Source organism: Lampetra planeri, chromosome 3, assembly GCF_965212315.1.
Source record: "Lampetra planeri chromosome 3, kcLamPlan1.2.h2, whole genome shotgun sequence".
Taxonomy (NCBI): domain Eukaryota; kingdom Metazoa; phylum Chordata; class Hyperoartia; order Petromyzontiformes; family Petromyzontidae; genus Lampetra; species Lampetra planeri.
Window position 1 is genome coordinate 20,168,108 of NC_136109.1, and position 26,349 is coordinate 20,194,456.

At 43.9% G+C, this 26,349-nt stretch overlaps 2 protein-coding genes and 1 long non-coding RNA gene across 3 annotated transcripts; all 3 read left to right on the top strand.

The window, feature by feature from the left end:
- Positions 1 to 322: 322 nt before the first annotated feature.
- On the top strand, positions 323 to 10,898 carry LOC144740371 (uncharacterized). Its single transcript, XM_078623232.1, has 4 exons — positions 323 to 512; positions 5,752 to 6,493; positions 8,748 to 8,876; positions 9,349 to 10,898. The coding sequence occupies exons 1-4, from the start codon at positions 417 to 419 to the stop codon at positions 9,522 to 9,524; spliced, it is 1,143 nt and encodes a 380-aa protein (XP_078479358.1). The 5' UTR covers positions 323 to 416; the 3' UTR covers positions 9,525 to 10,898.
- A 4,267-nt stretch (positions 10,899 to 15,165) lies between these two features.
- Positions 15,166 to 17,304, top strand: LOC144740381 (uncharacterized). The gene is made up of 2 exons (XR_013589630.1): positions 15,166 to 15,243; positions 16,686 to 17,304. It is a non-coding gene; the product is annotated as an uncharacterized LOC144740381 (long non-coding RNA).
- A 1,332-nt stretch (positions 17,305 to 18,636) lies between these two features.
- Positions 18,637 to 25,772, top strand: LOC144740389 (uncharacterized). Its single transcript, XM_078623245.1, has 4 exons — positions 18,637 to 20,447; positions 22,554 to 22,715; positions 24,128 to 24,300; positions 25,467 to 25,772. The coding sequence occupies exons 1-4, from the start codon at positions 18,857 to 18,859 to the stop codon at positions 25,521 to 25,523; spliced, it is 1,983 nt and encodes a 660-aa protein (XP_078479371.1). The 5' UTR covers positions 18,637 to 18,856; the 3' UTR covers positions 25,524 to 25,772.
- Positions 25,773 to 26,349: the final 577 nt, after the last annotated feature.

Genomic DNA, 26,349 nt, shown 5'->3' on the forward strand with positions numbered 1-26,349 from the left:
CGGGAATCCAACTAAGGTTGCCCGGCTTCCGCGGCAATAGCGGTGATGCACGTGCGTTTGTGACGTCACAGTATTTACTTCCGTCTCCCCGGCAACGCCAAACAGCACCGCCTACGCGTGACGCGCGCTCAAGCCGCGTCGCCCTCGCGCGATGCCACAAACTCGAACAGACCACGCCCATTCGCGGATCGTCCACCAATCGGAGCGCCCCGTTGGTGCTTTCGACCGCCTCCTTTAACGATATCCGCCAATGGGAACTCGCCGGTGCTCTGCAAGCCACGCCCCCTAGGCTATAAAAGCGCCGCGCCCTAGTTTGGCGAGATTCATTCATTTAACGCCGGCGGCCAGAAGTCGGTCGTTTTGTTTAAACTTTAAAAGTGATTAATGACCCCCCCTAATGTATTAAAAAACAAAAAATGGGGTTGGCGGAAGCTGCACTGCCGCCGATTTCTGTCTTCTCGCGAGCCCAGGGGAGCATGATGAGCATGGACTTTGAGGAGTGGAACGTGGCGGTAAGTTGCTGCAGTTGCATTTGAATTAATTTGCTGTGATTGCCGAGTTCTTATCGTGCTTCTTATTGTGGAGGCGTATAATGTGAATTCAGCCACCCCACGTGGATACAATTTGCATTGCTAATCTGGATTCGGTTGAAGAAACAAATTCGAGTCTCGTATTTTTTCTAGCCCAGTTTGTATGTTTTTTCTGCTTGGTATGTAGGAGGGTGTTGGCTAAATGTAACAACGTGCAGCATATCTGCACATAACGTGCGTGCAATTATAAAACTTACACGTTCTGACACGTGCGTCTCGAGACGTGCACGGTGAACATCACAAACTTGTGGTGTTTATATAGACATCGTTGCACACCGCTTGCAAACAAACAACATTTGTACCGTGCCACGTCGAATAAGATAAAACACATTTCACTATTCTGTATTGCACTAAATATTTCTGCGCGTTGGTTTGATGCCCGTTGTCGAAGTGTTAACTCTTTGACTCGTTCACTTTGAGGGTTTGTGGTTAAAGTAGTGAGTGGTGACGCGCTACCACGGAAGTTTTAACACGTGCGGCGGTGCACGTGTCGTCAGTCCACGTGTCGTACTGTCACAGAAAAGTTCTAAACTGGCTTGTGATCAATACCCTGTACTTGGCAAACGAGAGGGCACGATTAGTTTAGAATTTTACATCGCATTGATGTGTGCCGACATTGACCATGTGCGGCATATTGCCATACAACAGCGGCGTGTCTCAACTGCATACAAGCGCACAGTCCCATGTTGATTGACAGCCCTTTGTGAATTCTAGATTTGAAGCTTTCGTGACTGCAAGGATTCATAATACTCTTAGGTTTTTTCGGTAAAGTCACGTAGGAAAAAATAATAATAAAAATACTAGAAAAAATATGTATTATGTATATTATTAAAAAATAAAATTTATACTAATCATATTTATATTTTTATTTCTATTATATTTCTTTATTTTTATTTTTACCTCTTAGGTTTATTCGGTAAAGTCACGTAGATAAAAATAAATAAAAATAATATAAATAATATTTATATTATTTATATTTTTAAATAAAAGAATATAAATTATATTTCTATTATTATTTCTATTATTTTTATTATTTATTTTTATTTTTACCTACGTGACTTTACCGAAAAAACCTAAGAGTATGAGCCCGTTGTCAATCTCCTGCTAGATTCAAGGGACCCTCCACACGACCTCTTTGCTGTTGGTCCTGGGGGGCTCGTTTGACCATACTTGACCACTCATCATTGCGACTTTTGGAGGTGGCGGGGGGGTACAATACAACCATGGGGTTCTCTGCTCTGCAGTATTAAGCTAAGAGGCAGACAGCTGTTGTAGATGTATGTTACCCGTTCAGTACAGACTGTCTCTTCTTGCAACGAGTTTGCAGACCCCCCTTCATACCCCCCACGACGAACAATCGACAACGCAGGTTGGGGGGGGGGGGCTCTCGTGGTCGTGTGAACTAATTGACTAACATTTCAACGGTTCAAGTGCAGTACTTGAAGAGACACGTTTCAACTATTTCGGTCTATAAGAGAGAATATTTATAACACGCGAGTGGGTGTTGAGCTTGCGTTGCAAACTACGTTGCGCAGTCCAGGGTGTGTATATTGTTGTACTTTGTCACGTCGATTCTCAAGGGGTTGATATCGCACGCATCGATTACCTCGCACAAGAATCGATTTTGCGTTATTGTGCAGTACGCAAATGCCATTGCGTTTATGGTAATCTAGCGACGATGTCGCAAACTAAAACAACAAACAGCGATTATTATTTGTTTCTTTCGGTTAAGTCACGTCTAAAGATAAAATAATAAATTAAATTAAATAATAGAATACGACGTTTCGATTGCAACACAAGCAATCATCATCAGGTATAATGAAATAGCGACATAAAATCTAACCAGAAAACTATAGACAGACATATTAGCAGACAGATATCACCAAGATACATAGCGAGAGCAACACAGGTAACAGAGAGGGGTGATCGTCTCTGTGTGGTGGCCTTAAATAGACAGAGGGGGGGGGCGGAGGCAGAGAGAGGGAGGGGGGTTAGAGAAAAAATTAGCATATCAATGAGTGGTCAACAGACGTGGTGCTGCACGGCAAGAAAGCCTGAAAATCAGGACGACACACTAAAATTAAATAACCTAGCAAAATATCGAAATGTAATGTAATACAACACAGAGGGTCGGTCAACACACAATTAACGCATAGACTGGTTGATTACGTATTTCAAAGATTGCTAAGTTAGAATTTAAGTGTGAACAATCTAAAGAGAGGACACAGGCAGAGAAAACAAGTCGCCAGAGAGAGAGAAAAAAGATAAGCTTAAAAATTAAGAACAAACAGCGAGTGAGAACATTTCGACAAGACGAACGAGACGGTGGAAACGAGACGGAAATTGGAATCGATTCTAGTTGGTGGTGTCTTCGATAATGGAATCGCCGGGGTGGGAGTCCCCGCCACTCCCTCGCCCCTCCCTCGCCCCTACCCCGCCCCTCCCCCCTATCCCGCCCCTCCCCCCTACCCCCCCCGCCCCCCTCTCTCCACCCCATGGCTGAGACTATGTTGCAGTATTGTACCGGCGGTGGGTTTGGAACATAATTTTTTGGAGCGATTACAATTTTTTTTAACGACACGTCTAAGATATGCCCCTGCGTTCCCATGTACCGATATTGCGTGTCAATTTCACAAGTTGCACTTGTTTTGAGTTGCCTTTAAAGTGGCAGGAAGAAGGGGAAAAACATGCCTTGAACCCCACCCCGGCTCATTGACATGGAGCCAGGCCAAGTGCCGTGACTCCGCATCTCTCACATCTCGTGTTGGTTTCTGTAACATCTCTTGTAGGTGTCTATAACGTCCCCGAAACATCTAATTTCCCACCGAATCCTCAAGTCGCCCACATTCTCTCCCGCATTGTACAGTTGGTTGTGGTGCCGCCCATGTCGCAACATGGGATATTCATTTCAAAGTGTCCATAATAGCAAATTTTGTTCTTGTTTAATAACTCGTGATTTAAACCCACTCAAAGTTAATATCAATGTAATGTCAAATACAGGTCGTTCGCTATCAATCCACCGCTGGATTTAGTTATTTCCCGATGCCGGTCTAGGTCATGGATGATGTGGGTTATTTGGCCATATTTCACCACGCCGGTCATTGTGGGCTGGTGAAAGTTAGATGTTGGTGGTGGTGGGGGAGGGCTGCAGAATCAGAACATTGTTCACTCGCCACTGATGGTGGCTGTAGCTGGCGATCCAACCCAGCCAGGTAGGTTCACCGGGTTCATATCCGCAAGCACTTTAACCAATGCGTCACCGCCTCCTCCGCCGCCCTCGATATCCGTGATGCGCATTGAAAACATCAAACGGATACTTTCATTCTATTTTTTTGCGCATGCTGGCAGTATGTTGAGCGTTTCATGTCATTGTCGAGGTCTGCTAGCCACGACGAGAGGGGGCTTAAGGAGAGGGTTGGTGTCATGTTGCTGTTTCCTCCGTCGAAGGAGCCGCAGACTGCAGTTGTTTAAGTTATGGCCCATAGTTTGGGTTGCATGTCCACAATCGCACTGTGTACTGTGGCTTGTCTTTGGGTTTCCATTCGTGAAGGAGATTTGCTTAACAGCCTCTTGATGTTCCGATGGGGTCGATGGTGTCTTCGAGGAATATCAAAGCGAAGGAGGTGCGATGTTTGGGGTCTCGTTCAGTTCCGGAATCTGGGTGAGATCCGGATACTTGACTGGATTCCGCAAAAAGGTTGCTACTTAATTTCAGAAACAAGTTTGGTGTGATTTGTGTAGGACCACTGGATTCGTGGAGTTTAATGGAGCAACAGCTCCACCTACTTTTTGAAGTTAAATTAGCTCGTGAAAGTCGGTCAATAATCTTAAAACTGTTTCAATTAAATGAGGGGGAAAGGGCAGGACACTGCTCCGAACGAAAGCCATCCCCACTTCTTGAAAACGACTTGAATATTGCAGAAATAAAATCCATCGTTATCTTACCATTTCCTTATACACAGCTGGCAGTTCAGCAGCATCGGTTCGAACAAGCCTGGCTGCTGATGAGACACTAAATGTTGTAATCAGTCCAGGGTTTTTAGTTGTGTTGAACCATTGCTGCTGAAATTATGCACTTTCAGCATGTGATGTGACTGATGTGATGTGTAAAAAGTACTTTTATATGTTTTATGTGGGGGAGACAGGTACGTAAAGGTGGCATATTATAAAATTAGTTTTTTTTACCATTTACCGTTCAACTACTAGAGAATGAACGCTAGGATGTTTTATTTCGACTACTATTTTTTATTATACCAATGCTGTAACAGTGATATAGTTAACCATACATATTTCAATTGAATACTATTCATTAGAAAAGTTTTAAAATATAAATGTTATCTGTCAGCACGGTGTATATTAGTGTGCAACTACGTGCCCCTCTTATTTGATATGCAAAAGGACTGTTGCCAGAATCGTTGCCCATTAAATAGTATTCCCTTTAAGGTAATGTTATTGACAAATGTGAGTTATTCACAGTGATAAGATAATATAATGTTAACCCTCCTGATGAAGTTGAAGGTTCGTGACTGGTAAAGATCTGGCCAGTGGTTTATTCCCTCCCACTGTCGGCTCAGAGCTGGAGCTTCTGGCCTTTTAGTTTAGAAGCATGTGGAGCATGCGAGATAATTAATTGCAGGATATTGTAAGCAAATTGCAATTTCGAAATACAATGTTAAGGGAAAGCGCAGTAGGATGCAATCATGAACGGGTGGTTGTGATGGTTGATACTTGTAGGATGTGTCAACCTGCACAAGGGAAAGACGAAACCAGAATTTAGTGGTGATGAGAGTGTAATAGTTGTCCCTTAAAGCTAGTTGTCAACCGTTCTATAGCGATGCCGAGGCATGATGGTATTAACGACATTGGTCTCGGGAGAGAAGGTGGAGGTGGTAAAGTGTCGGTTGCCGAGGACAGGCATTGGATTTGTCTCAACGAATCCGGCGACCGAGGGTGAAGACCTAATACCACACGGTGGGGTACTGTTAGGGCAGATCCTGGAGGTCGCATGTCTACTGTGCAGCAGCAATGGGATCTGGCAAAAGGTAAAAACCATTGATGAGGTGTGGCAGCACCAATGGCTTTGGCCATGGTGGCACCTTGAACTTGACCCGATGTCCTCCTGACCTTAATAACGATGTTATATTTCTGTATCTTTCCCCAGGTTCCCACCTTTGATCTCTCTGATGATGACCTACTGGACTTCCTCCTCACTGCTCCCTCGACCTCGGGATCCCTGTCCCACCTTCTGGGTCCCACGGTGGAGGAGCAGATGGGCTTTACGGTGGAGGAGCAGATGGGCCCCTTGGCGGAACAAGGATTCTACATGAGCAACAGCTCGGAGCTTGACACTTCGGTGCTTTATAGTGCGTGCAGCCTGGCTGTAGGCTTTGATACAGGGACTCTGATGAATGCTGGAAATGAGCCGTTGACCTCCACGGCAGAATTAATGGACGACTCCAGGAGAGAAGCAATGGTTGTCTCCACAGCAGAAGTTCCATACATCCCCAGGACGGCGCTACTAGAGGTCTCCACCATGAATGAACCATTGTTCCCCAGAACGGAGCAGCCATTCGTCTCCACAGTGGAGCATCTCCTGGGACCCAGGATGGAGCAACCAATGGTACCCAGGATGGAACAACAACTGGTCTCTGGAACAGAACTATCATTTGTCCCGAGGGCAGAGCAACCACTGGTCCCCATTGTTGAGCAAAAAGTGCTCCCCAGGATGGAGAAACCTTTAGTTCCTATGGCAAAGCTACTAGAGGTTCCCACACTGGAGCTGCCATCCGTTCCCGGCAAAGATCCTGCCAGCTCGGCCCAGCACCGCGAGGGAGCAATGCCATCGCCTCAACAGCCAACCATTACTGCGGCAACCGGCGGAAACACCTTTACAAAAGCTTCCGGTGAGTGTTGCTATAATTGGTTGTGTATATCAGGGTCGCGCAGTTGGGTATAATGGGATTTGATCATGTGGTTTGAAGAAGCTGTGATGCTTATGCTATTGTTTAAGAGGATAAATGCTGTGTATGATGCTGCTTATGGTGTTGCTGTTGATGATGAGTTTGAAGATACTGCTGTGTTTATGATGACTGATGCTGCAGCTATTTAAGTCTGCTATATCTGTTGCGTATAGCGATAATGCTGCTGATGATCAATGAGTCAGTTTATTTCTGGTCAGGCCCATTGAGTGAATACGTTCTTTTTCGGTGTTTAATGATGATTCTGCTTCTCGATGATGATGTTACTCTGAGGATTGTTGCTGATGCTGGCCCTCGTGATGACAATGCATTAACTTACTACAGTCTCCTGGCCACCAGACAGCCGAGATTCTCACAAATCTACATGATGCACTGTGCCACAAACTATAACCAGATCTTCTTTGTAAATCTCTGCTCCAGCTGCTTTACATTCTTCATGCTCTGCAGAGTTAAAAAAAAGAGTCCAGAAATATACTTGTGACGTATTCGAATTCTGAAAAATAAATCCGATCTGCCAATCGGGACATGACCCTAATGTTGTTTAGTAATATTTTGATGCATGCCGGGTCAGTCTGATGATTCATTCTGAACGATTGTTCTTTAACTGGCGGTCACACCCCTCGTATTTGTTTGCACAAGTGTATGCATGCATATAACTGCGTGCGTTCTACAAGCTTATAGGTAGGTGTGTGTCCTGTTACCTGTCCTAGAGAGTTCCACTTATAGTTTTATAGAGCGTATACGCTATATCTATGCATGTATTTCAGTCAACCCATGGCACTTGTGTCTGTCCAGTCGCCTCCTGTCCGTGAGCCTTCGACACTTCATGTGGCCTCAAAGTGCACTTAGCCTGGCACAAGTTGTATGGTGACGTCACTGTCACTTAGTGGCAAATGGCGGTTGTTGTAATTATGTACGAGGGTGTGTGTCAGTAAATAAGATTTTCATAATTTTGGTAAAAACGGAGTATTGTACTAAATGGAAAATTATTGTTATATTAATGTGCAATACGTGTTAACATATTTGGCCATTAGATGGCAGACCTTTCAACACAATCAAAGATGGTAGTGCCCTTGCATGCCGGCATATTAGAAGATCAGTGTCTTATTCAATTGTTTTTGTGCTGAGTGTATCAAATGAGTAAAATTTATTGAAGAGTCAAGCTGCTAGATTGTGACAAATATGAATCGTGGCAACATTTATAAATAGGTGGAATAGCTGCAGTTTCAGCAGGGTTATCCATATCATCGTCCTGCACGCAGTGACGGAATTAATGGGAAAGCTTGTACAGAAAGTTCTGTAACATTCGGCACACAGCCTAGACCGAGCCGTTCAGACTCCAATCTGTGCTGACCTTTGAGAGAAGCTATGTGTTTAAAACGATGAGGCTATTAAGTGTTAATGCAGTGGTGTCGTCGTCGCTTAAGGACTGACCTAAATATGTCTGCTGCTGGCTTTAGAAAGCATATGGGGCCACTGGGACATTGGTGTTTTAGTAGAGGGTAACTGGAGAAACAGTTTGCACTGAGGTCTTCTAAAAAAATAACTTTAGTTTCTTTTTGGAATAACCTTGTGTGTAGTATATATAAAGCTCCCACTAAAGGCCCTTCTGCAAGTAGTGACAAGCAATGTATCGCAGGGCTGCACCTTTTCTGTGACTATTTATATTGTGTGTGTGTGCGCATATACTGTGTGCATTTGTCGATGTCTAGGTGAATTGTGTGTGTGTGTACTCGATATGTTTGATTGTATATATATATTGAATGATAATCAAATATCTATTTACAATCTGTCATTCCACTGGTCCATGTGGGTTGATCTAAAGCCCAGGTTCAAATTAGATATAAACTTGCCAGTGAAGTTAGCCATGGCTGGAATGTATTTTGTCAATGGGAAAACTTTGTTGCTATGACTTAATTTGTTGTGTAGAGTACATAACAGTTTCTCCAACTTTATTTGCTGGTGTCATTTTCTGAGCCATCCATGCTGGACATCTGTGAATAAGAGCTTCGGAGCTCATCAGATTCCTCCGGTCTAAATAAAGATTCTAAAACCCATCAAACCCAGGTTGTCGGGTTCTTGGCGCAGTGCGCAAAGCACTCCGCCGCAATTCATCATGTTCTGTATATTTGTTACATATGTCTATATGTACTTTATATATGTGTGTATGTGTGTACAGGTGTGCAAGGCGTGCGTGCGCGTGGTGGAGCACGCATCAGGAAGGCCTCGCATGCGTGCACACACCCGGGGTGTGGGAAGATTTACACCAAGAGCTCGCACCTCAAGGCGCATGTTCGCACACACACAGGTGAGCACTGTAGTGAACACTCATATGCAAGCGCATACACAAACATCTTCCATTTGCTACTAAGTAGTGTTGATGTCACTACAGCACTTGTGCCAGGCTAGGTGTACTTTGAGGCCACGTGAATTGTCGAAAGCCTCGCTGGCAGGTCACGGGATAGGCCCAGGAGTTTTGAGTCAACTGGCATGAGATGACTGGGTGTGCATCATACCTACACATGCGTTAGAGAGCAATCGCAAGTTGAAGACATCATATTGACTAGCTATCATTACAGGTAAGTGGGCTTGGGCAGGACATTTTGCGAGAAGGAATGATGACGGAAGGTCAAGACTGCCAATGGGGTGGCAGCCAATAGAGGGAATGCAACCGAATGGACGCCCACTGCTAAAATGGAGAAATTGAATCGGCACGCATGTAGGAGTTGGACAGATTGGTTACACGATTGCTGATGGTGTGTGTACCTGTGCGTGTGCAGGAGAGAAGCCGTACGTGTGCCCATGGTCTCCATGCCCGTGGCGCTTCGCACGCTCGGATGAGCTCACGCGCCATGTCCGCAAGCACACCGGGGCGCGGCCCTTCTCCTGCCCAGACTGCGACCGGAGATTTTCTCGCTCCGACCACCTCACCCTGCATGCCAAGACCCACCTATGACTCTCACTTGTTTGCCAAGAGCCACCGATGACTCGCACCTGTACGCCAAGAGCCACCTATGACTCGCATCTGTGCACCAAGAGGCACCGATGACTCTCACCTGTATGCCAAGAGCCAGCTACGACTCCCCTGTATGCCAAGATTTACCCGTATTCACCTGTGACTCTCACTTTTTGGGTCAAGACTCAACTATGGCTTTCAACCTTTGTCAAGAATGACTTGTATGGTTAATACTCAGATGTACAAATCTGACTCCTCTGCTCAGTTAAAACTCACCTGTACATCAAGATGTAGCTGTCACTCATCTATATCCTGTGACTGTCACCTCTATGCCAAGACTTGTCTGTCACTTACCTGTTACCTGTAGGTCAAAACCTACCTGTGACTCAAGACTTGCATGTCTACGAAGACCCTCTTGTCGCTCACCTGTATGATAAACTCACCAGTATACTGTTCTAAGACACACCTATAACTCACCTGCATGGTCCATAGTTGCCTGTCAATCACCTGAGTTAGGAGGTAAAAATGAATGGGTCAATGAGGGTGAGGGCTGAGTTGGTGAGCAGTTGGTAGAATGAGTTACGAACTGGGTTGGTGCGCGATTGTTTGGGTGGACGAGTAAGTGAATGGTTGGGTGGGTAAAACTTTACTGTTAAAAACTGTAAAAAAATTGGTTAGTTTTGCATCCAAGACAAAAATATACCCAACGTTTAAGCAGAACGTTAACTTTGCCTAACGTGAGCCTCGCCCACTGTTATCACTGCCTTATAGCGTAAATATAAAGTTATACTTAGGTATGAAATACACTGATAATTAAGCTCGATGGGCTGTCATGATTAAATATATTACGTCAATATCAAGAGTTGAGAAATCTTGAGTTCTCTGACCAAGTTAAATGAATTGTCGGTCACAAATGTTTTTATGTCAGTGGGCTTTCACTGGGGTAAATAATGGAAAATGAAGTTCTATTTATAGACATTGAAGTTATTTATAATTGATATTTTGGATGAGCAGGACTTTTCGGATACAGTATTTGATAAGCCGGACTTAGAATTTATACATTGCATTTAGCAATGATGATAAATAAGTCATATGCTATATCTAGAATATGTATATTACATATGGGAGACTTTGAATATTCATGAGGGTATGTGTTATTTCTACTATGTTGGATAAGGAGACCTTGAATTCATATAATGGTTAAAATTCGCTATGCGATCATATATTGGATAAGCGAAACTCTTAATTACTTAATATGTATACTGTGGATAAGCCGTGCTTTGAATGTATACATTTAATATCCTCCTGTTTTCGGTATATATTTGCAAGTTGTGAATATATGAGAGACTGGAAATAAAACTTTCTTTTCAGTAAGGTATTGCCCAAACATCTCGTTTCATCATACAAAGATCCCCCTACCACCTACATCTGCTGTGGAGGTAATTTTTGCTTGCAAGCGTCTCCTGAAGGTCAGAACGGCATATATTATTGTGGCCAGTACCACTCCCAACCGCCTTTGTCTTCACCATCACTGATCTTTACATAATGCATCAGGTACTCCTTGAGGGCCGAGTCGACCTTAGGGAGGCCTAGGACCAGTTCAAATAATTATCACCACTGATGTTAGCCGCCGTGGCTGGGAATTGGAATTCAGGCCAATGGGTTTATAGCACAGTGCGCTAACCACAACGTTAATAAAAATCTGTAAACGATGATAAACGCCCATCGTAAGAGAAAAATAATGCAGGCTGGAAAGAAATACAAGTACTGTATCAAACAACACCCCAAAAACGTGTACAAAAAGCACTTTGCCTTTGTGCGTTTTACAAAAACCTTCATATAAGTTCCTGAAAAGCGAATGTACTTTTGTCTAAGGTCGGTCGCTCACATTTGGTGCCTGCCAAGTAAAACAATTATCGCATAGAATGGGATGATGACTGAAGATAAGAGGATCACAATGCAGATATTTAGGTATTGCATCATGATGGCTTTTGCAGTATGCACACAGGCCGAGTGCTTTTTAAATGTATTTGTGTGTTGTTTGAAACCACGATACTATGCACGCCTCCACACGACACGCAAATTATCCGTTGCAGAATCGGAATCTGTATTTATCCGGGAGGAATCTGATGAGCTATGAAGCACTGATGGGCGTTCAAAGTATACGAAAGTAAGCAAGTCACTAAAGATACATAATAAACAAAGTATATCAATACAAATTGCATAAGTACTATTGCCGGCTGCATCCTGGCTCCACCCTGACCCTGCTTACTTTGAGCCATTCTGCAAGTGTGCAGTGACGAGTGGCGAGATGCAATCCGCCAATTATGAAATTGACTCCTGATTACTTGGAAAGTGAACTTTTCCGCAAGACAGAACGATGAACAAAACCTCGACATGAGTCAGGATTTTGGTGCATCTAACTCGGTAATTTTTTATCTTTTTGGAAAAAAAAGCAACCGAGGAGACGGATTACACAAATTAATTCACATAGGAAGCTGGCCAATGATCCTAAACTAATCTCTAAAATGATTTTGGACTGATTTTAGGATGTATATGCTTCCAAGACAATAAAAGACACAGGCACATTTTTTAAATTTGTGATTTTGATCAAAACCAGTCCAGATAATAAGTTAAGTTCTGCTTTGACTTGCATCGGATTTAAAATTGGCATGAAACAAATGAAAATAAAACAATTCACCAGGGAATGGTGAACCGGCAGCTGATTTTCATAAAAGAATTTAGCTTTGAATTCAAAAACAATTATTCCAGACTGTGGAGGAAGCCTTGACGGAGGGGGACATCCGGCCTCTGTGTTTGAGGGGTAATCGTAATAATACTGTACCTCGAGCCGGTAAAGCTCACATTCGCACCCATTCCTTTTCCTACTCAACAACAGTTACGTACACAGCATTTTCACTGCAGTCTCACTGCAGCGGAGGCGGAGTGGTGGCGCAGTGGTTAGCGCGTTGCACTTTGAACTCCTGCCATCCGAGTTAAGAGTCACTGCCACGGCGAACATCAGGGGCCCACCTTCACCAATTACCCAGCGTGGTGAAGTATGGTGAAGCAAGTCCTCTTGACCAACACGGCGAGGGAAAAACGAAGCCCTTATCCAGTAGTGGCTTGACATAGGGCCATAAATTAATTCATGTTACAGTCTATGAGCATCAGCGTGTAATTACAGGCAATCAGGAATGTTATTTAATAGTGAACCGAGATACAGGCTGTTTTATAATTGTATTTCAACGTTTGACTCAAACGCACCGAGTCAAGAGTATAGGTGGGCTCTGTTAAGCTAACGTATTTAATGTCCCAGTAATGTGGACATTAATGTGATTTCTTTTTAAAATGATGATCTCATTCATCTCGTTACATCAGTCACATCTAATGCGCACTGACGACGATGACTGGTGCAAAATCCAAGAGGAATGTTCTAGAACGGCTAGAAAGGTAACATTCGGCACAAGTATAATCCAGTCTGTGCATGCAATTTTTGTTTATGTGGCCCGCAAAATTACCGAGAGGCTGGTTTTAGCTCCTTATTAAATAGTTATGTAAATAATAATAGGGTTTTTTCCCTTTTTTTCTGGCAACAAAACTGAAACCTTTTTACAAGGATTCAAACAAAAAACATACTATGATAATATTATAATATTTTGGTACTGGCAAAGGAGGTCTTATGATGTAGATGCTCACCCCGAGCCCTCATTACTTTGATAGTGCATTGTCTTTGAGCTGTACGCCTTTTGGCGTCCTCTGGTCGAGCACCAATTGGGTCGAGGCTCAAAAGAAAGCCGTCCCTTGGTGTGGACCAATCAGTTTGAAGGACAATACATATATTATCATAGTATGTTTTTTGTTTGTATTTTGACTGCAAGTATTGTGGTTAATGCAGACATGAATCCTTGAAAAAAGGTTTCAGTTTTGTTGCCAGAAAAAAGGGGGAAAACCCTATATTTTGGTACTGGCAAAAGAGGTATTATGAAGTTATGTAAATGTCAGTGTTGTTAGTGTTATATAACTGCACACATTGATGAAATAAAGGGGCACCCCATGCCAACGTTGGCGTGGGGGTTGTTATTGACGGCCTATGTGAGGGCACTGCTGTAAAATCCATTGTTGCGCTAACCTGTCATCCCCCCCCATACGTATTTTATTACAGGGAAATTAGAGTTTTCAGGTCCACGACGTACAGCCGTTTCAATACGGGCTTTGTAGGATGAACGTTGAGATTTATAAGGGCACGGGGTGATCAATAAGGTCTGGATTGGTATCTAATAAGGTAGGGCACTGAGAAGGGGTTGACAGGTATGAAGTTTAATCAGTGAACCTCACGACCCGCACAGAATCCCTGGGACAAGTCCTCATCCAGCAATGGATAAAAAAAACATTCCACGTGTGACTGTAAGAAGCCGTAAGCTGCAAAATAAACCCTCCGAGCAAGATCCCTTCTGAAACGTGAACAAACAACAAAAACTTGCAAGACTTTGATCCTCATTTGTTTTGGGATGGAGCCACGTGATATTTTATTGTGCCACAATGTGTTAATCTTTCTCTTTAATGAAATTCGTCAGCACGTGGCAACGTTGTATCAAACTGGTTGCAATGTCCAACTTGGGCACTTAGCAGCCGATTGTCACTGACATACTCTTAGGTTTTTTTCGGTAAAGTCACGTAGGTAAAAAATAAATAATTAAAATAATAGAGAAAAAAAAAATTCTATTAAAATAATAGAAATAATAATTATTTCTGTTATTTATTTTTTACCTACGTGACTTTACCGAAAAAACCTAAGAGTATGAATCCTTGCAGTCACGAAAGCTTCAAATCTAGAATTGTCACTGACAGTTCGGACAAACCAAGTTGCGGTCAGAAGCCTCGCATGCCCGACCGCGGTACGAGGCGTAATGACGTCATCACGTCACAACGTTGCCACGCACAAAACTCAATCGTTTGTTACGTCATTTTCAACGATTCATCGGCTGGGTGACGTCATCGCAGACTTACTGTGACGATGACGCCATCGCACATACGAAAACTAGATTTTTTTTTATTTTACCAAGTAAGGGCCCACTGAGCCACACAGCTATTTTGTTTGAGAAGCGACCTGGCCACAAATAATTAGCTCAACAAATTGACTTGTCATCACGTGAACATTTATAGCAGCCAAATACTTTAAACGCGTGACGTTGATTCTAAACGTGGAGTGGAAGAACCGGAAGACCCGGATCAAAATCCACGCGACCACGGTGACAGAGAGACGCCGCAAGCCCCAAATATACAGCAGCAAGCAGCTGCCAGGGTCGGGATCGAACCCATGGACCTCCCTCTGCACACACCAGAGGCGAGGCAGTTCACATCCTCGCCACGTGGCCGATGGGCGTCGTCACCGCAACAAACTCACGCGCACGTGGGAGGGGGAGCGATGACGTCATCGCCAAGGCGGAGCGATGACGTTGTCGCCAAGTCGGAGCGATGGCGTAATCGCCAAGGCGGACTCGCTGTTTGACGTCACACCCTTACACACCCCCCGTCCATTGCATGAGCATGACGTCATCGAGGTGTATATATATATATATTGGAAAGGCGTGGCCAGTTGGTTGACGTCAGAGCGAGGGCGGAGGGGGCGTGTCTTGTTGCGGGCAGGTCACGTGGATGGCGGGAGGCGCGTGGCTCGCGCTCGTGTGCGCGGCGTTCGCTGCTGCGCTGTGGCCAGGCAAGACTTAAGTTTAGATATTTAACAAAACATGTAAATCGGGGGGAATTTTTTTTTAAACATCGCCGCGTTTTTAAAGTGTCGCGTAGTTTTGTGGAAATAATTTTAACTTTACCCCCGCCCCGTTGTAATGTTTTTTTTTTTACAAAAGTACTGTCGATAAATTTGCCTCAAACGATGGTGATATGGTAACGTGCAATTAATAGTTGACAGCGGGCGGGGGTTTAAAACAAAGTTTAAGTGAAATTATCGCACGAAGGCGTCTAAAACATGGTGTGAACGTTAAGTTGTATTTGTGTAACGGTAAAATCGTCGGCTACTAAAGATATACAATTTATATATTAAAAATGGTTAATTGCGCGCCTTTTAATTCACCCCACTGCTCTAACAAGGAGTTAAGTTTATAATACGAAGTTAGAATTGCATTAAAAAATACGCGTCGCTTTCTAAATCTGTTTTTTTACCTGCGTTTCAAGAGTAATGCATTTGCCGACTTTAGACTCGTAATGTTGAAAGATGTTCAGCGGGTAAACTTTTTAAAAATCAATTTAACCGCCTTCATGATGACATTGAAAAAAAAGGTTGAATCGATAAGAGATTCGATTTTCTTCAGTCGATGGGTTATACGCGGCTCGTCGTCGTGGTTATTTGACCACTTCTCCACGGGAATATATCTTACCCCTTTCTAGGATTGGATTTTAGAGTGAAATAATATGTTTTGGTTTTAATTTATTACAATTTTAACCAAGATTCGATTCGGTTTTACTGATAGCGCGCTCGGAGCACCGTGACGATTTTTTGTTATTTTATATTTCCCTTCTTTTGATGTACTGTAAATCTTGACTTAAAGCTGCAGTAATTAATATTCTTTGGGTCTTTCGGTAAAGTCACGGAGATGGATCAAAGAGTTTTGGGCTACCATCGTTCCTCCTGACCGACGATCGCTTGTGTTGTGATCGAACCGTCGTAGTTTTCTGTTATTTTCTTTAAACCATCTCCGTGACTTTACCGAAAGACCCAAAGAATAAAGTACCGTAAATAGTTGCATCTTAACAGTGTCTAAGAGATACTGTCGTATCAAAACCATAACATCCGAATTATTACAACTCTTGGAATGTACTTGGTCAGTGCGGGTTTGTAAAGGTGGGGAAGCATGGGAGCATAGTTATGAATGTACAATACTACAAAGGGATATTTTTTGCTTTATTGTTGGCTGTAATCCCACTCATAACCTGATGTGAATGGTTTTCGGCTATCCAAGCACTGTCCAGGCGCAAACCTGCTCCGCTTCCGATGTCGAACCCATTCCCGACTGATTTGGTCCTGTGCTTTTAAAGTTAAACGGGGTGCTTAGTTGGCTTGGTTACTGCTCAGAAGTTAGGTGTGTTTGTGTTTATGTTTACTGTTTAGTAATGATTCTCCAATGATTTGTTGTGTTGCAGCGGTGATTGTGGTGGGTGACCGCCCTACCACGCCAACGCTACCCCCGAATACTCGGGCTACCTCGGCGCACCAACACACTTACGCACACACTACCATCATACAACAACACCATTCCCCACAAAACCCGAACGTTAAATTTACCCCTTCATCTAGATTTGCTAACACACACCAAAACACTAAACCAAACACGTACATTACCATAATAAGCCAACAACATAATACCGGACCAATTAGGCCACACAATCCTAACACTGTCATGCGCAGCAACACAAAATCCACCATCACACCTCAACTCACTAACGCACAGAAACACACTAATCCAAACACACGTACTACTATTATACACCAACAACCTAACACACATCCTATTACACCACAACTTACTATCACACATGGTACTCTGGCACCCCTACAGCCTGAAACCCAGGATACCATCTCACATGCACACACTACCATCATACAACACCCTAACATACACCCTATTACCCCGCAACTCATGGATACACATGGCACTGTCACACCTCTGCACCCTAACACACAAACTACAATCTCAAATCAACACCTTAATTCTGACACAAACTCTACCATCACACCACAACTCACAAATATAGATGCTAATAGCTCAGACCAGCATCTGAACGAAACTACACATCAACATCCAAACACACAAACTGAAATCACAAACCAACACACTGGCACGCATACTGATATTATGCTCCATCACCCATCTGCAGTTTCCGTGACGACGGGTAGTGTGTCTATAACTCCCGATTTTTTCGCTTCCCCGGACGGATTACCTGTGCATTCCCATTCTCAACATTCCCAGCCAGATTCAAGAGATTCCCAGCCAGATTCAAGGGATTCCCAGCCAGATTCAAGGAATTCCCAGCCAGATTCAAGGGATTCCCAGCCAGATTCAAGGGATTCCCAGCCAGATTCAAGGGATTCCCAGCCAGATTCAAGGGATTCCCAGCCAGATTCAAGGGATTCCCAGCCAGATTCAAGGGATTCCCAGCCAGATTCAAGGGATTCCCAGCCAGATTCAAGGGATTCCCAGCCAGTTTCAAGGGATTCCCAGCCAGATTCAAGGGATTCCCAGCCAGATTCAAGGGATTCCCAACCAGATTCAAGGGATTCCCAGCCAGATTCAAGGGATTCCCAGCCAGATTCAAGGGATTCCCAACCAGATTCAAGGGATTCCCAGCCAGATTCAAGGGATTCCCAGCCAGATTCAAGGGATTCCCAGCCAGATTCAAGGGATTCCCAGCCAGATTCAAGGGATTCCCAGCCAGATTCAAGGGATTCCCAGCCAGATTCAAGGGATTCCCAGCCAGATTCAAGGGATTCCCAGCCAGTTTCAAGGGATTCCCAGCCAGTTTCAAGGGATTCCCAGCCAGTTTCAAGGGATTCCCAGCCAGATTCAAGGGATTCCCAGCCAGATTCAAGGGATTCCCAGCCAGATTCAAGGGATTCCCAGCCAGATTCAAGGGATTCCCAGCCAGATTCAAGGGATTCCCAGCCAGATTCAAGGGATTCCCAGCCAGATTCAAGGGATTCCCAGCCAGATTCAAGGGATTCCCAGCCAGATTCAAGGGATTCCCAGCCAGATTCAAGAGATTCCCAGCCAGATTCAAGGGATTCCCAGCCAGATTCAAGGGATTCCCAGCCAGATTCAAGGGATTTCCAGCCAGATTCAAGGGATTCCCAGCCAGATTCAAGGGATTCCCAACCAGATTCAAGGGATTCCCAGCCAGATTCAAGGGATTCCCAGCCAGATTCAAGGGATTCCCAGCCAGATTCAAGGGATTCCCAGCCAGATTCAAGGGATTCCCAGCCAGATTCAAGAGATTCCCAGCCAGATTCAAGGGATTCCCAGCCAGATTCAAGGGATTCCCAGCCAGATTCAAGGGATTCCCAGCCAGATTCAAGGGATTCCCAGCCAGTTTCAAGGGATTCCCAACCAGATTCAAGGGATTCCCAGCCAGATTCAAGGGATTCCCAGCCAGATTCAAGGGATTCCCAGCCAGATTCAAGGGATTCCCAGCCAGGAGTCAGGGTTTCCTACCTCAATTTAAATTATTCCCAAACAGACCCATCAAATTCACAGCTTCATTTTGGAAAGATTGAGTCTGATTTAAGAAATTCCCAACAAAATGTCAATTATTCCCAGATGGATATCCCAACTTCACAAACACCTTTAATACATTTCCATCCAGGCATATCAAATTCCCAACCAGAGTTGAAAAGTTCTCCACTCGAATCTTCAAATTCCCAACACGATTTGAGAAATTTCAAACCAGAATCATCGCATTCCCAATCAGATATCACAAATCCTCATCTGGGTTCTCCAAATTCTCGACCCCATGCAGCAACTTCTCAACCAGATTATAGAAAAACGAATTCGCAACCAAGTGCAATAATTTCCAGTTTGGATGTCCCACATTCTCAACCGGTCTTGGGAGTTTCCTCCCCAGGTCTTGGGGTTTCGGAATCTTCCATCAAGAATTCTGAGTGGGACTTGCAGCCTTCCCGAGGGATTGGTGTCCAGTGGCGAATGGGTAATGGAAGATCGTGGGGGCCCAATGGGGAAGAGAGGGCCGCCATTGTGAATCCACACACACTGCCAACGGCTGGCATCAGCAGAGATGTCCGTGAAGATGTTAATAGGGGACTCGGTGATATCAATAGAGACGTGAGTAGTGATAGCAGTGATGGAAATGGGAGTAGAAATATCAATAGACAAAGCACCAGTAATATCAGCGTGGGTAATAGTGGTAATAATGAAACCGATGGAGCCATCAATAGTGATATCAATAGAGGTAATATAAATAGAGAAGCCAGGAGACTGAGTGATAGAGCAAAACAAAATGGTAGTGAAAGCAATAGCGATAGTAATAGTGATAATGGTAGCAATAATAGCAGTAGCGACAGTGATAGTCACACTATCAGGAGCAGCACCAGTGGCAGCAGCAACAGTGATACCAGTATTTATAGCAGCAGCAGTGATGGCAATACAGGAAGCATCGCCAGCATCATCGGTAATAGTGGTAGTGATGGCGGCATCACCAGCATCAGCAGCATTATGAACAGTTATGGCGAACTTGGCATTGGCAGGATCAGCGATAGCACTGAGGAAGACAGCAGAAGTAGCATCCGTATTGGGAGCAGCGGCAATGATGGGAACAGTGAAGACAGCAGCGATAGCAGCACCAGTGATAGATTCCCCACCAGCATGAGTAATAGTAGCATCAGTGATAGCATCAGCAGCGATGGAATTCCCACCAGCACAAGTGATAGCATCAGCAGTGATAGCATTAGCACAAGTGATAGCATTGTCACCAGCACCAGTGATATCAGTAGCACAAGTGATAGCATTAGCAGTGATAGCATTATTTCCAGCACCAGTGATAGCAGCAGTGGAGGTGGTAACAGTGGTGGATACAGCAGCAGTAGCTCTAGTGGTGGAGACACTGGCTACAGCAGCAGCGTTATTGATAGTGGAGATAGCAGCAGCAGAGAAAGCAGTGAAGAGAGCAGAAATAGCAATAGCAGAGGCAGCAGCAGCTTAAACCATAAAGACGGCATTGGAGACACCACCACCAGTCGCTACAGCAGTGTGGACAGCAGCACCGTTGGCAGAAGCAGCAGTGGAGACATGACCACAAGCTACAGCAGTGGGAACAGCGGCAGTGGCCGTGCATCCTGGACTCCAACCCAAACTTTCCTGCCATGGTGGGAGCCTCATCCTACTGTCGCCTTTGGTGAGTGCAGCCCCTGTGGGTTCATAATATACATGTAAAATAATTAAGAATGCATATGTCGGTGTCATAACCAAGGTCTGGTGCATCATGCATTAGTCATTTCAATGTCAGTAGATAGAATTTGGCCATTTTAGACACTTGACAGCATGGGTTTCATGCCTAGGATCCAAGTGCTGTCTCATGGGTTCATAATGGCATTGTTCAGTTCATTATTGGTGTCAGCTTCACAATACTATATCTGATGTATAATGACATTGTAATTCATGGCTATGCCAGATTTATAATAGCCCTGTAAGGTTCATAATGCCCATTTTCTGTTCAAACTGCCAGGTTGGTTTCATAGTGGCGTTGTAGACATGGAGCCAAGATTGCTGTTCCTTGGTTTGAGCCTTGGTTGATAATAGCCATGTTTATAATGGACATGTCCAACTCACAGTGGCTGTCTTAGGCATTGAGCCAGCCCCAGTGAGTGCAGGGTTCAAGCCCTGGGTTGGGGTGTCTTGGCAAATTTAATTATATGGTCTTACTGTTACTTGCCAATCTTTGGTACTCTGGTTAGAGTAATGCATTGTTACTTTCCAAAATTGTGCTCCAACACAAGGACTTAAATTAAATATTACTTTCTCCAGATTGAATTTGACTTGTGCTGGTATGGGCATCTGTTGTCACGGGATGAAGAAAATGTAATTTGGAACTCATGATTAGCGGCATTACATCGTGCCAGGGAAGAATCCTGGAAGTTGCCCCAGACCCCATTTCAATTGCCTCTTATCCAAACCAGATGCACAGCAGGTTTTGAATGGCCCGCTCGTCGTGTTCATCGCATGTGAAACCACTTTATATACTGGAACTTGTCCAATTTGTCGAAAACCAAATCTAACAAGATTTATAATTACCGAGAAGTCAAGAACGAAGGTGGTATGTACGTGACATATCCGAAGTGGACAGCTTGTTATTCTGCGACGTAATATCTAAGTTAAGAGGAAGGAAACGGCCATTATGAACCCAGTTTATGGGACAATGAGCCATATTCTTGGGTCTTTCGGTAAAGTCACGTGGATAGGTTCAACCAATCTACGTGACGAAAGCTTTAAGTCAAGATTGGACAGCCATTTTGACGGGACTTGCCATGCGAGACGCTGAAGATGGCGAACAATACCAAGCATCGAACATAGGCATCAACCGTCAGTTGTGAGGATGCCACTAGATGTATAGATATTAATAACATAATAGATATACAAGTATGTTTCCCCACATACAAAGTAAACAACCTTTAGGTTCATGAGTTTGTGCCTTCGGGAACAATATTTTCCAGCAGTATTTGTTTAATCAGGCAAACTCTAAACCAGTTTTACTTTGGCTCATCACCAGAATGTGACCTGTTAAATGCTGCTGTGTTGTCATTGGTATCTGGGTCAAGACCATCAATTCGCTTCACTTGGGAATCCGGTTTATTCATTGGTGGCTGAAATAAGTATTTGAACCCAGGATCCCAAGTTGTGCCAGTAAAATGCTTATTAAATGGGTGATTATGAACCCATCTCCACAAACAGACACCCATCACAGGGCTTGAACTCGGCATTTCCATGTTACTGGCTTGGATACTCTTGACACACAACCCTGGTCACATCAGAGCAGAGAGGGAGGCTGGTGTTTTGCCCCAAGGAGTAAATTGCCTGAATGCTGTGCCTGTGTGTAAACTCTGAATGTGCCTTTGTGACATTAATTATATATTAAAACTACTGAAATGTAATATAATTTTTTACTTCTATTTCACCAGGTTTGACTGGTGATTTGTGTTCAGCTATGTTGGTGTGTGAGTGAATGTGGAAATGAGTGGATGGGCCAGTTAGTGGGCGAGTAGGTGGGTGAGAAAGGTGGTGAATGTGTTTCGCTGTTTGGCCGGTGGGTCCAGTGACTGGGGTGGGTGTGAAGTTGGGTGGGTGGGTGAAAAGCTGGTGAATGACTTGAGTTTGTGGGTGAGTGCAAATATGCATATTTCAGTATGTATGTTTGTATAAGTATGTGCATATGCGATTGTATAAGTGCGTGTTTATATGTTGGTATAAATTATATATTAATGCACCTCTTCCTGTCGTACCACAGACTCCCGTGTCTCCCATCGTATGCTCACCCCATCCAGCCCAGAGCCTCCAATCACCTCCAGTTCCTCCCAGCCTCCGTCAGTTGCCTCCAATCACTCTCAGCCACCTCCATTCACCACCCTGTCAAGTAACCTGATTGGCAATAGCAAAGCATCATTGAGAGGTAAGTCTAGGATGAACTCTTCTTTTCCCAAAATTATAACAGTCGAGCATTTGTACACACACACTTGTGATGACGGTTTGTTTTATGCGCCTCTCCGTTTTCTTTGACTGATGTTATGTTGGGGTCAGACCGGTAATTGGCCTGCCACAGACGACTGGAAGGTTTGACTAATCGCATCTTATGTGCAACTTCCTGTGGTTGGCCACCATTACCTTTACAATGGCAGTATACTGGGTAGGAACCTAAGAACCCCTGATGAAGACTGCATAGGCTGTGCAAACGACAGCCCGGCAGTCAAAACACAAGAGAAAAACAACTTCTGTTTGTGCTCGGCAGTAGCGTTTTGATATATACACGTGCAATTGTCTATATATAAGCAGCGCTATGTGTGTGTCACAGCATTTACTTGAGGAATTGTTGTCATGAATGGTCCAGTGAAAGATAATTTCGTTCATGAGAAACATATGGGATTCTGTTTGACCTATGTACAACCTTTGACCTAGGTTAAAACCCATCACCTGGTAATCACAATTAGTGATGCACTGCCTGCTGGTTAAAATGTATTATTGTACTTCCTGTACAAAATCATAGAGGGCAGAGGTCGCAAACGGGTTTTGATTCCTTACCCGTACCCGGCCGCACCAGGGTCGCAAACGGGTACCCGTACCCTACCCGATACCCGGCTACCCGTACCCGGCCGGGTATCGGGTAGGGTACGGGTACGAGTACCCGATTGCGACCTCTGGGATAAAGCCATGTTGCAGGCACGGGTGGGTTGATTCTAGGAACTTGAATTGTGAGAAGAGACAAGACGTTGGGAAATGAGTGACAAACGGTTACTCACCAGTGACTCACGGCCTACCCGTACCCGTACCCGGCCGCACCAGGGTCGCAAGCCGGGTACGGGTAGCCGGGTATCGGGTAGGGTACGGGTATCGGGTACCCGATTGCGACCTCTGATAGAGGGTGGCCTGTAATATAGACAGACATTTAATTTGTCAGTTATTGGTGAGTGGCTGTAGAGAGTTTGTGCAAGTGGTACGTGTCTGTCAGTGGTCAGTAACTGGTGATTGAGGAATTGTCTGGAATAAGCACGCTAATGCACTGTAATGACTATCTATGCGGTACTATACTATGGGTACGTACAGTACTAAAGAAGTTCATGTATACATACATATACATGATCCACTTTATAGTATAACATTCATATACCGGTAGAATCACATACATGTCATCTTATACAACAAGCTTACACTGGAGGTGCAATAATATCGGAGCCAACCCTGCGTGTGGTTGACTACGGCTGCAAAGTAAATGGCCGTGCTTTGAGATTTTGAGCCAGCAGTATTGAGGAGCTGGGGTGGAGCCCTGTGTTTATTTCTAATGTTTGTATTGATGTGGTTTTGCTTGAGGCCGCATGGTGCCAGGTCCTCTGCTCGTGCTCCCTCTCTGCCTGCTCGTGGTGGTGGTGCTGGCCGTAGTGGTGGTGGTGGTCACGCGGCGTGGATTTTTCCAGCGACACCGCTACCGTCGCTTCTTCCTCATTCCAAGAACAGCACGGAACCAGCAGCACAGAGAAGCGCAGGCAACAAGTGCAATACAAACTACAACACAACCACATGAACCATAACAAGCACAACTGCTGTGATTTGTGCAGCCACGAATCACAGCACTAGAACAAACACATAAATCACAATACTGACCACAAGCTTCAATCACAGATGCCATACTAAAAACCAAAAGTACCGCAACAACCATATAAACCACAACACAAAACACGGTCAGATAAAACACAAGTACTCCAACAACCGCTAAATATACAACAAAATATCGTTGCAAACGGCAACACTACAATCAGATCAACACAGATGACGACAACCATTGCCAGAGCCAACACTATCAGTAAAAATAATATAAGCCATACGTACATCAATCACCACAGCGTAAAACACAACTTGAACTAAACCATATTTTCTCAGCATGTAATTTGCATGATGGAAAATAGTTTAATATGCTGAGGGTGATGTGACTCACTAAAGTTTGGGAAACACTGAACTAACATTACAACCTCCATCAATACAATTGAAACCATCTCCACTACTACCACCATAAGCCTTGAAAACCCAACCACAAGACCCACATCTACTGCTTCCAAAGCACCCTGAGAATTAGTTGACTGGGTGAGTGTGCATGAGGGATTGGGTGAGTAAATGCTTGGGTAAAAGTGAGTTCGTGAATGATTGGGTGGGTGAGTTGTAGACTCGGGTGATTTGTTGAGTGGGAGGGTAAGTAGTTGATTGGATGAGTGGTTCACTAGGTGGACGAGGTGAATTATGACTACATGGGTGAGTGGTTTAGGTGAATGGAGCGGACTAGGTGGGTAAGTAGATTGAGTAGTCTTCTTGGTTCTTTCGGTAAAGTCACGTAGAAGGGAAGTAATAAAATAATAAAAATAAAACAAAATAATTCTCACGACGTTTCGGCCACAACGCAACACCTGAGGACGGCTGCTTGCGTCGTGGCCGAAACGTCGTGAGAATTATTTTATTATGTTTTATTTTTATTATTTTATTACTTCCCTTCTACGTGACTTTACCGAAAGAACCAAGAAGATGAATCCCTACAGTTACGAAAGCTTTAAATCGAAATTTAGATTGAGTAGGTGAGTGATTGGTTGACGAAATGGATTGACTTGGTGTGTCAGTGGTTGACTGAGTGGTCAACTAATGAGTCATTTTGTTTCTCTGTTAGGACTCGTCCGTGGAGGATATCCCCTTTGTTCACCTGTCTCCGTCCACCACCGTCTAAACATAATTTGCATTCTCAACTCCTACACAGTGAGACCCATCCTCACACACCAGACCAACAGCAAACAAATTAATGACAAAGTTGAGGGCCATATTTAGGCCGACTGTCTTAAATGAATATCTACACACCGACTTGGGTGTGCGAGGAGTTTGGAAGATATGTTGACGAGTTATTTCAGGTTAATGTCTAATTTAAGTTTGAATTGTTTGTCTGAACGTTGAGAATGCTGAATAAATTAAGTGCATGATGTTGGGTGTTTTGGGTGAGTTTTTGTTTAAGCTGGCATGAATATTCCTCATTGCATAGACAATTTATTTAAGAAAAAAAGTTAGTTTACATGTTCTAGTAATGGTAAATGCAATTGGCCAAATGACACTCGTAAACTCAAGGAATGGCATTTCATGTCAATATCGAGGGCCCATTTTGTCAATGTTGCTTGTAAGATAAGTTTAGATAAGACTTGAACTATTCTAAAACTCTTTATTTTTAATCACAACAATAATAACTTTCAACATCACTGCCCAGAACCATCGTCACTACCATCAACTTTTCCACATTCGCCACCATCACCACCAAACTATTTGATGCATGTATGACGAGCATAACGTGATTTTTATTTTTATTCATAACATACCCTCAAACAGTATTTAATGCTAATGTTCTTATAATTTGCTTTGTCTACATGTAACACATCTTATTTAATGTATTAATTAATTTTACCTAATCAGTATTGGACGTGGATTTGTTAGCACCGAAATAGGCTCTGGTGGTAAGGGGGTAAATGAAATATGTAGCTTGCAATGCAGTGGGCTGTGTCCATTTGTAT

What these genes read in the sequence shown, in the direction of transcription:
- LOC144740371 (XM_078623232.1), top strand. Translation starts at nt 417, where the DNA reads ATGGGGTTGGCGGAAGCTGCACTGCCGCCGATTTCTGTCTTCTCGCGA. An exon ending in CACCTTTACAAAAGCTTCCG is followed by an intron (nt 6,494 to 8,747) that starts GTGAGTGTTGCT and finishes ATGTGTGTACAG; the next exon opens with GTGTGCAAGGCGTGCGTGCG. An exon ending in GCATGTTCGCACACACACAG is followed by an intron (nt 8,877 to 9,348) that starts GTGAGCACTGTA and finishes GTGCGTGTGCAG; the next exon opens with GAGAGAAGCCGTACGTGTGC.
- LOC144740389 (XM_078623245.1), top strand. Translation starts at nt 18,857, where the DNA reads ATGGATATCCCAACTTCACAAACACCTTTAATACATTTCCATCCAGGC. An exon ending in TCATCCTACTGTCGCCTTTG is followed by an intron (nt 20,448 to 22,553) that starts GTGAGTGCAGCC and finishes GTCGTACCACAG; the next exon opens with ACTCCCGTGTCTCCCATCGT. An exon ending in AGCAGCACAGAGAAGCGCAG is followed by an intron (nt 24,301 to 25,466) that starts GCAACAAGTGCA and finishes TTTCTCTGTTAG; the next exon opens with GACTCGTCCGTGGAGGATAT.